The sequence below is a fragment of the Trichechus manatus genome, unplaced genomic scaffold (assembly GCF_000243295.1).
Source record: "Trichechus manatus latirostris isolate Lorelei unplaced genomic scaffold, TriManLat1.0 scaffold00295, whole genome shotgun sequence".
NCBI lineage: Eukaryota > Metazoa > Chordata > Mammalia > Sirenia > Trichechidae > Trichechus > Trichechus manatus.
In genome coordinates this window covers 427,957-438,849 of record NW_004444231.1, presented here as the reverse complement: position 1 = coordinate 438,849, position 10,893 = coordinate 427,957, and the positions used below count along the sequence as shown (strand labels likewise).

Below are 10,893 nucleotides of genomic sequence, written 5' to 3'. Positions count from 1 at the left end.
TCTACATCCTTCTCCAGCTCTGTCCAGAACCCTCTGTTGTGATCCTGGTCAGAGCATTCAGCGGTGGTAGCCGGGCACCATCTAGCTGTACTGGACTCAGTCCGGTGGAGTACTTCATCATTTCTTGCATTCACTTCAGCTGCTCAACTTTCAAGAGCAAGTTTCAGATTCTTTTCTAACATCCATTTTTGCCTTTTCTTTCTTTCCTGTCTTTTTAATGAACTTTTGCTTTCTTCATGTATGATGTCTGTTATGAATTGAATAGTGTCCCCCCAAAAAGGGTATCAACTTGGCTAGGCCATGATTCCCCAGTATTGTGTGATCGTCCAACATTTTGTCTTCTGATGTGATTTTACTATGTGTGTAAATCCTGTCTCTATGAGGTTAATGGGGTAGGATTAGTGGAAGTTATGTTAATGAGGTAGGACTCAATCTACAAGATTAGGTTGTGTCTTAAGTCAGTCTCTTTTGAGATATAAAAGAGAGAAGCGAGTAGAGAGACATGAGGATCTCATTCCACCAAGAAAGCAGTGCTGGGAGCAGAGCACGTCCTTTGGACCCAGGGTTCCTGTGCCAAGAAGCTCCTTGACCAGAGAAGATTGATGACAAAGACCTTCCCCCAGAGCTGACAGAGAGAGAAAACCTTCCCCTGGAACTGGCACCCTTGATTTAGACTTCTAGCCTCCTACACTGTGAGAGAATAAATTTCTCTTTGTTAAAGCCATCCACTTGTGGTATTTCTGTTATAGCAGCACTAGATAACTAAGACAATGTCCTTGATGTCATCCCACAACTCTCCATTAGTGTTTAATGCATCAAATCTACTCTTAAGATGGTCTCTAAATTCAAGTGGGACATACTGAAGGTTGTACCTTCGCTCTCATGAACCTGTTTGAATTTTCTTCAGCTTCAACTTGAACATGCATATGAGAAATTGATGGTTTGTTCTGCAGTCGGCCCCTGGCCTTGTTCTGACTGATGATATTGAGCTTTTCTACTGTCTCTTTCCACAGTTGATTTGATTCCTGTGTTTTCCATCTGGTGAGGTCCACATATATAGTCGCCGTTTATGTTGTTGAAAAAAGGTATTTGCAATGAATAAGTCATTGGACTTGCAAATTCTAAAATGTGATCGCCGACGTTGTTTCTATCACTGCGATGGTTAAGATTGTATGTCAACTTGGCTAGGCCATGGTTCTCAGTGTTTTAGCAGTTGTATAATGTTGTGATCACTTCCCTGTAAAATCTGATATGTGATCACCCCCATGATGGAATCTGCTGAGTGGTACTGGTGGGGGCGGGGCCTGCAGCAGCTCACTGCCCCCTCAGCTTCATCTCTCTGCCTTCTGCCGTTACTTTCTGCCTGCTTGCCTTGCCAAAGTTTTTTTGGCTTATTCCAGACTCAGCAGTTGCCTCTTGTCTCACCTCTGGTTCTTGAGACTTGAGCTAGCAGCTTACCTGTCAATCCTGGAATTTGTTGATCTTCACAGCCTGCAGGCAAGAGTCCTGTTCCCTGACCTGCTGATCTTGGGTTAGCCAACCCCTGCAGCTACCTGAATCAGGAGAACCCTTGCAGTCTTGTCTGCTGATCTTGGAATTCGTTGACCTTCACAGTGAGCGGGAGCCCTGCTCTCTGACCTGCCGACCTTGGGTTCACTAGCTTCTGCGGCTGCAGATTGCAAATTCTGCAAATTGCAGAAATTGATCCATGGTCTTGGGACGTTTTAGCCTCTACAATAGTGTGAGCTGTTTCCTTGATATAAGTCTCTCTCTGTATATACTTATACGCTTTACTGGTTTTGCTTCTCTAGAGAACCCAGCCTAAGACAATCACCAAGGCCATTCTTTCCAACTACCAATCCTTCTTTGTTTCACGCTTCTGCATTCCAATCATCAGTAATTAGCAATGCATCCTGATTGCAAGTTCAATCGATTTCACACTGAAGGAGTTAGTAAAAATCTTCAATTTCCTCTTCTTTGGCATTAGTGGTTGGTGTGTAAATTTGAATAAGTGTCCTATTAACTGGTCTTCCTTGTAGGCATATGGATATTATCCTATCACTGACAGTGTTGTACTTCAGGATAGATCTTGAAATGCTCTTTTTGATGATGAATGCGACACCATTCCTCTTCAGCTTGTCATTCCTGGTATAGTAGACCACATGATTGTCTCATTCAAAATGGCTAATGCCTGTCCATTTCAGCTCACTAAAGCCTAGTTGTTAAGGATTTCATTTTACTTGGATCCACAATCAACACCCATGGAAGCAGCAGTTAAGAAATCAAAAAGACACATTGCATTGGGCAAATCTGCTGCAAAAGACCTCTTTAAAGTATTAAAAAGCAAAGATGTCACCTTGAAGAGTAAGCTGCGCCTGACCTAAGCCATGGTGATTTCAGTTGCCTCATAGCATGCGAAAGCTGGACAATGAATAAGGAAGACTGAAGAAGAATTGACACTTTTGAATTATGGTGTTGGAGAAGAATATTGAATATACCATAGACTGTCAAAAGAACGAGCAAATCTGTCTTGGAAGAAATACAGCCAGAATGCTCCTTAGAAACAAGGATGGTGGAGGAGGCGGGTCCAAGGTGGCAGAATAGTCCTATGCTTCCTGTGGTCCCTCTTATGACAAAGACCTGAAAAAACAAGTGAATCAATTATATATGACAATCTAGGAGCCCTGAACATCAAAGTCAAAGTTGAGGAGTTGGACTGACTGAGTGGCAGGGGGAGGGAGAGACAGTTCAGAAGCACTAAGAAGGGCCAGACTTGAGCTAGCCAGCACCCAGCCTGCTGAACTGGCTGGTGCACGTGGGCTGAGGCAAGCAGTAGTGCTTGTGATGCGTTTTACCATGTAGGGAGAGACCGAGTGGCAAAGAGTCTACAAAAGCCTCTGAAGCTAGGGGTAAGCGCCGCTGGATCTGCCAAGGCTAAGCGCAAGCTTCCAACTTACAGTGCGGGATCAGAATAACCCTTCCCCCTCTGAGACTGGTAGTGGAGAAGTGCCTCTTTTCCCCTCACCCACCCCGCTCCCTGATCATCTCTGAGACCAGTCCGGCAGTATTCCTCCTAAGCCAGAAATAGGAGCTATTGCACCCAAACCAGTCTGGAGGCTTTAGGGAAAAAACAAACAAAAACTCTGCCAACTCCCCTAAGCTGGATACTCAGGACTAATTGTGCCCAAACCAGTCTCGAGGCTTTAAAAAATTGTCACACTCCCTAAACTGGGAACTCAGGCAGGCACTGCCCCTTTGCCTAGGTGCAGACAGAAGGGGTTCATGGTTTTCAAACGCCTTTCACCCCTGCCTAAACCTGTGTGGGCCCATTTCAACAGCGTAGGCCTTCATTAGCATAGAACAACCGGGTATATACCTGAAGCCTATTTTCAACTGCAACAGCCAAGGGCGAGTGGCAGATTCATGACATTTCACACCACCCTGCCCATTAAGCAGGGTCCTCACCCAAGCACTCAGGGGCCTGAGGACTGGCAGCTACACTCTTTCCACCTAGCCACGCATGACAGGGGTCCGAGAATAAGTGGCGCCTCCCAGTCCTTACAGCCAACAGCATTGGGTGCCCAAAGTCTGGTTGCAAACCCCCCCCACCTACGACCTCTAGGGGACAGGGACATGCCTTCCACCTAGACACACAGGGACTGCCATCAGCCCCCTACCTTGCTCAGCACATAGCCTCCTACTGCAGCCAGATACCTGTGCATGCTCCAATCACCCCTAAGTAGCCCTGCCTGTCTAGGACTGTAGGTGAGAGCCTGCACCACCCACTCAGTGACTGATGACCTGGACACCTGAGCTGAAACCACACAAGAAAAGTAAACGGATTCCTGGGCTCACACACTTAGTAGCCCTCCTTTCTCTCAGAGACACTTAAGAGTTCCACTCTCTCTGGGGATAGTAGGAGAGATGATTCCTGACTGATTAGCAGTTTCCTTTGATCCTGGAATCGACCTTGGGAACCACCAGGGACTTTCTCTCTCAAGCCTGTTCTCTGCCCCATACCCAATGAGTTTGGAGGTCTGATCCCAGCTTTTCTGACTTTCTCAGCCTCCATCCAAGTCAGAACTAGAAATCTCTGTTCTCCCTCTCAGACACCTGGAACCTCCTACTCTGGCCTGCCTCACTCCGATTCTAGAACTTCCAAGGAATAGAAGATGGTCCCAGATCTCTGGTCCAGGCTGGTGTCTGGGTTTTGCACTCCCTCCTCCACCCCAATTGTCCTGTCCTCAGGATGGTTACATGAACACTGCTCAAGTGGCCCATGGGAAGTAATACAGAGTTCCTGAATTTTCTGATTCATTCCCTCAGAGCCCCCAAAGACACACATGACTCACCACCCCATATCTGAACATGAGGTTATGCTGAGGTGCTGGGCCTTGGGCTTCTACCCAGCAGAGGTCACCTGGACCTGGCAGAGGATGGGGAGGACCAGATCCAGATCCAGGACATAGAGTTTTGGAGATAAGGCCTGCAGGGGACAGGACCTTCCAGAAGTGGACGGCCGTGGTGGTGCCCTTTGGAGAGAAGCAGAGATACACATGCAGTGTAGAGCATGAGGGGCTTCCTGAGCCCCTCACCCTGAGATGGAGTAAGGAGAGGAAAGAGGGTGGAGCCTCTTCTCAGGGAAAGCTGCAGCCCTGCTGAGCTCCTTCAGGAGGTTGAGGGCCCCTCACCTACCCTTCCCTTCCCAGAGTCCCATTCTCAGTCTGCCACCCCCATCATGGGAATTGTTGCTGTCCTGGTTTTCCTTGGAGCTTTGGACATTGGAGCTGTGGTGGCTGGAAATGTGATCTGGAGGAAGAAGAGCTCAGGTAGGGAAGGGGGTGAGGTCTTACTTTTCTTGTCCCACTGAGGGTTTCAAGTCCCAGGTAGGTGATTTGCCATCTCCTTATGAAAGACACCATCCACATATGTGCTGACCCAGTCTGGGACCCAGTGTGCTAACAATTATCCTTTTGTAAAGCACATGTGAAAATGAAAGGCAAATCACTCACCTTAATGTTTCTGGTGATGGAGACGTGATTCCCAGTAGTTGCAGGTCATGGGTAAAGGTTCCTGCTGAGGACAGACTTCTAGGAGGGTAGTTGGTCCAGTCTCTGCACATCTTTTCTTGTGTTTCCTTATCCTGCCCTGAGTCTGCAGTCACAGTTCTGGAAACTTCCCTGGGGTCCAGGACCAGCTGGCTCTTCTAGGACCTGGTCCTGCCCCCTCCCCAATCTCTCACAGAATGCTTTCTTCCCACAGGTGGGAAAGGAGGGAGCTTCGCTCAAGCTGCAAGTAAATATGGAGGGAGGGAGGCTGATCCTGAGACCCTTGGGATAGTGTAGACGGGAGCCCATAGGATAGCCCCCTTACCCATAATTCCTGTTCTCCTAGTTTCCTATCCTGAGGGCTCTGACCAGATCCTGTTTTTGTTCTTCCCCAGGCAGCGACAGTGCCCAAGGCTCTGATGTGACTCTCATGGCTTCTAAAGGTGAGACCCTGCGGGGCCTGACATGGGGGGGTTGGGGCAGATGGGACATGACTGAGTTATGGGAATTCTTTGGATTTGGATATTTTGAGATGGCAGTGGGCTGTTTGGAGTGTCTGCACTTACAGTGACTGACCTGAATTTGTTCATGATTCTTTTCTTTTGTAGCGTGAGACCACTGCCTTGTGTGGGACTGAGTGATACAAGATTGGTTCATACCCCACTTTGTGATTCAAGAACCCCTGACTTCTCTTTCTGCAACTGGTGTCTGAATGTGTCTACATGCCTATCAGCATATTGTGAAGATGTGGTAGGCCTAACCCATCCCTGCCTACCAGATCCCCTTCCCCACATTGACCTCTGTCCTGTCATTATTGATGTTCCCTGTTTCAGCAAAGAAGGGGCTGGAACATCTCCATCCTGACATAACTTCCTGTTGCTCTGAGCTGCAATTTTTCACTTCTCTATTGAAAATGAGAATATGAGAAGGAATTTGATTATTCAGATTTTTGCCATGAAGTCGGATTGATGGATTAATTAAAAGGGAGGAAAATTCTGAAAATTTAAGACAGGAAATAAATGAAAACTTAAGAATGTTCCAGAATTCACATGTTTACTGTGCTGAGTTTGTTCCAGGCAGGAACAAGAGGAGGTAGGTGGTGGAGGAGACGAGCATGGACAGGGCCTGTGTCCAGTCAGTACTCAGGACAGTGTGGGCTTTGATGTGGTCACGCCTCTGCTGGGTCATCTTCTCGTCTCCGTTCTTCTTGTCCCTTCAATAGAACCTTGTTCCACTAGGACCTATGATCACAGGGACTCAGTCATTGCCTGGGCCTTGTCCTGTCTCCAGAGCTGTGGGCAGCAAGGGCTTCACATGGCTGGGTCAGCCTGGGCTTAGGCCTAAGTGTGGACCTTGGTCCCCATCGTTTGTGTGATTATTCTTTGTGTGTTTGTTTTTATAGAGGATTATGCCTGTTCATGTTCTTGTGTGTGAGTTCTGGTCTCATTTGCTCTGGTTGTCACCCATCTCTGACAGCTGCAAGAGTCACTTTGTCATTGTCCCCACAAGGCCTGGACGACCCCTATACACAGCAGTCTGTGTGGTAACAAGAGATGAATTTTCAGACTCGTCCAGATCCTACCATCTTTCTAGAACTGTTCCGTGGATAAGTCTTGTCATCTTTTCTCCAACCTTTTTCAGAGAGGAGGAATCAAATAGTTAGCCATCTTAGATAAATTTCTGTTATGTCTCCATCCTTTTCAGCTCACCCGCGTCTCTCTCCCTGACCTTACCTCTATAATCTTAGTGCTGGCTCCAGTTCATACTCATGGATTCATAAAGCAGAAACTAACTTAAATCCACAATTACTGTAAAATAGTACCCATCAGCCAAGGATCATTCTTTCATGAAGATGGAAATAACTGTGTGCTGTAGTGTGCAGGAGGGTGGGTGTGGGGAAGATGGGCTAGAGGGAGAGAGGAGAAACAGCCCTTGTGAGAAATGTACAGGCGGCATTAATGTCAACGTGATTGGATGTTGTGCTTCAGCTGCCACAAAACAGCATTTGATCTGAGGCTACATTAACAAAGACACTGTCTTTAGAATCGGGAGGTGCTCTACACCACACTGATCGTTCATTCTACTGACATTTGTTGAGTTCTGGCTATATGATACGTACTATTTTTGCATCTGGGAAACACCATGAATTAAAAACAGATTAAAAATTGCCAACTTATGGAGCATCTGTTTGAGCAGAGAGAGATACACTATGGGCTAGAAGCATAATGTATTAATTTTTTGTTGCTATAACAAATTACCACAAACTTAGTGACTTAAAAATAATACAAATTTATTCTCTTGTAGTTGTGGAGATTAGAAGTTTCAACTGGGCCCACAGGGCCGCCTTCCTTCTGGAGGCTCTAGGGGAGAATCCATTTTCTTGCCTTTTCCATCTTCCAGCGCTTACTTACCTTCCTTGGCTCTTGGCCCCTCCTTCCATCTTCAAAGCCGGCAGCTTAGAATCTCCATGCAGACATCTGATTCTGTCCTTACCTCTTCTTTTCTAACTTTGGCCTTCCTGCCTCCCTCTTATAAAGACTCTGTGATTACATCATTGGGGCTACCCAGATAATCCCAAGATAATTACCTAATCTCAAATCCTAAACTAAACCACATCTTCAAAAGTTCCTTTTGCATAGAATGTAAGATATTCACAGGTTCCAAGGATTAGAATGTGGACATCTTTGGTGATCATTTTCAGCCTACCATGGATAGTAAATAAGGAAAGTGTTCACGTAAGAAGATGGTAAGTGCTATGGAGAAGGTGACCCAGTAAGTGGATGTGTGAGGAGAGGGCAGACAGCTGTTTGGACTTGGGCAGGCAGCGTGGGCCTCATTGAGAAGGTGACCTTTGAGGAAAGATTTGAAGGACGTGAAGGGATTAGCCATGAGGATGTCTGGGATAATCTTTCCAGGCAGGTGAACATCCAGTGCATATGCACCAGGGCAGGGCTGTGTCCGAGGAGGCCAGTGGCTGCAGCAGAGTCATTGAGATGAGGTCAAAGGTGCTACCAGACCATGTAGGGACTGAGGATATTGGAAAAGTTTTGACTTCTACTCTGGGTGAGATGGGATGTTACAAAACAGTACTGAACAGTAAAGAGACATGGTCGACTTCTCTTTTAAAAGGATCATTCTGGGGCTGTCTGAGAATAGAATTGAGAAGTGAGGGGTGAGCAAGACAGTAGGAATTTAGGACAGTATTCAAGATGTTGATTGCTTTGCCTGAGTGTGACAAATGAAAATTGTGGGAAGTGATTGGATTCTGGATATATTTTTAAGATGGATTTTGCTAGATGGCCTAATGGATTGAATTTGAGGTACGAGAAAGAGAAGAGTCAATGAGCATACCAAATATTTTGGATGTGCAAATAGGGTCATTGGAGATGGGGAAGACTCTGGAAGGAGCATACTGAAGAGGGATGTAGTTTAAGAAATACTGAGTCTGAGATGTCTGTTAGAAATGCAGGTGAGGTTGTCAGGTTGACAGTTGGATATACCGGTCTGGATATTAGTAGAAATGTTGATTAGAGAAATAAATGTGGGAGGTGACACCATATAAATGGTATTTAAAGCCTTGAGAATGGATAAGACCTCCAAAGAGTGATTAGCTGTAGAAGAAAAAGGAACAAGGACTGAACCCTGGACCCTCCCGTGCTAAGTGATCTAATCACACCACACACCAAAAGCAGACTGAGAGCTCTAGCATCGACTCCACAGCACCTAACAGCAACAACAAAGTCTTTATAAAAACATATCTCTAAAGACAAAGCATTAGAACTGGTTGGGACATTTTTTAATATTTGTAATATATGTAAAACATATGTTGGTTAATATCTATACACGCTATTTATTAAAGCATGTGAATACGCTGTGTTTCCTGAGACACTCTCTATTTTGATCTGTCTGTGATCTACATAGATTAATTCATGCGTATGCTATAATGATAATTATAGTTTGCTTCAACCCCAAAGTCACACAAATGTTATTCTTAGATGAAGTGAATCCAATAACACTGCCTGCTTTGTGAAGCCAGCTGATGGTTAGTTTTATGTGTGAGAAGTAGCCAAAACCCTTCTCTGCCTTGGACTCCTGACTCTTTGGGGTGTGTAATTATCAAAATGGAAAATAATGAAATAACAACAAAAAAAGAAAGATAATGAAACAAATCTGCCTGTAAGTGAACTCCTATCTGAAGCCTTCAGTCACGAGTTTCTTGTCCTTGACAGTTTCCATTGTCTGTGCTTGAGATCTGTGAGATGAGTTTCTTTCTAGAAGCCCATGGGGAAACAGACTCTGGGGGAGAAGCCTAAGGTAAGAGAGTGAGAAGAGTAGAGTCCAGCTCAGGGAGCAAGATTCTAGAAAAGGAAGAAGAGTAGGCTGAGAGTCAAGCAAGTTTTCTCTATATATATACACAGAAAGAGAGAGAGAGATTTATCTCAGGGATTTGGCTCATGCAGCTGTACAGGCTGGCAAATCCCAAGCCTTTGGGTCAAGTATCAGGCTGGAAGCTTCTCCCAGCTGACATAGCTGTGGATATGCAGGTCAGATGGCAGGCTGCTGGCTTACAGGCTGTAGAGACTGCCAAATCCCAAGATTGGCAGGCAGTATGGCAGGCCACTGGCTCAAATCCCAAGAAATGGAGGTCAGATGATGACGAGCTGGATGCAGGATGTGAGCAAGCTTTACTAGAAAGTCCATATAAATATTGGATGCAGATCACCACCCCCCAGGAAACTCCCCCTTAGGACTGATTTGCTGATCACATCAGATCACATAGAGGCTGACTACATCGTTTTTAGGTAAGTGTCAAACTACATCATTACATAACTGCCAAACCACTGAGACTCATGACCCAGCCAAATTGACACACAACCTTAACCATCACACTGTCTGTGTGTGTGTGTGTGTGTGTGTGTGTGTCTCAGCCAGCACTTGGGGAGACAGCTGGCAAGAATGCCCTGTGGCAGAGGAGGGGGCTGCGGGAAGGTTCCTATTGTCTCCAGGTTTGGATCTCAGGATCTCAGCATTGAAGGAGGTATCTGGGATTCGGAGGACGACAAAAGGGGTGTGGGGGCGGCATAGTGGGAATGAGCACCCGGGAGTCCCTCGAAGTGGGGCTTTTGTATAAGTTTCACTTTTCCTTTGCAATCTCTTTCAGGTTGTTCTGCCTGCAGACCGAAGACACTCTTCAATGACGGTTTTCATTGGGTATCCGGTTCTAGAGGAGTCCATCAGAGTTAGAGGAAGTTTCCTTTCACGAAGGAGCCAAAAGAGAGCCAACGCACTCCCCCGACTCCGACGGTGCCTCGGGGCTGGATCGCGGTGACCTAAACCCCCCTCCTGCACCTCTCGGAAGTCCTGGTCCTGCTGTTCTCAGGGTGCCGTGGGGTCGGGAAAGAAACTGCCTTTGGGGAGGGAGGAAGAGAGGATCATCCTGGTCGGGGGGGGGGGGGAATCCCACCCCCTTTGGATTTTTCCCTTCCTTCCCCTTCCCCACCTTCCTTCCTCCCCTCACCTCCTTTCTCCTCCTCCACCTTCGCATACAGACGTGCACACGCGGACACACATGGGGAACCTTCCCAGGAACCACACAGGGCGCAGCCTGGGAGGAAGATCAGGCTGAGTCTCCTGTGTGACGGCGGTTCATTGAAGTCGGCTAAGCGGAAGATGCGCAGTTAGTCTCCATGGAAGACCTCCACGAGGTGGTCCCTGACCTCCGTCAGATCCCCATACCTAGGGGAGAGCCCCCAGTGTTTGCACTTTGTTCCAGTTTAGATATGAGCCGAGCTAACACCTGCTCCAGCCAATGACTGTCTTAAGGAGGAAGGGGGCGAGCAAACCG

At 46.7% G+C, this 10,893-nt stretch overlaps 1 protein-coding gene across 1 annotated transcript in view; it reads left to right on the top strand.

Annotated features, from left to right (window-relative positions):
- The window catches only part of LOC101347643 (HLA class I histocompatibility antigen, B-48 alpha chain-like), a 46,063-nt gene extending 35,771 nt beyond the window's left edge, over window positions 1–10,292 (top strand). The window contains exons 2-6 of the mRNA XM_023725316.1: window positions 4,411–4,606; window positions 4,710–4,829; window positions 5,263–5,295; window positions 5,444–5,491; window positions 10,210–10,292. Of these exons, the coding sequence (XP_023581084.1) occupies window positions 4,411–4,606; window positions 4,710–4,829; window positions 5,263–5,295; window positions 5,444–5,491; window positions 10,210–10,292 (480 nt within the window). The remainder of the gene's footprint in view (window positions 1–4,410; window positions 4,607–4,709; window positions 4,830–5,262; window positions 5,296–5,443; window positions 5,492–10,209) is intronic.
- Window positions 10,293–10,893: the final 601 nt, after the last annotated feature.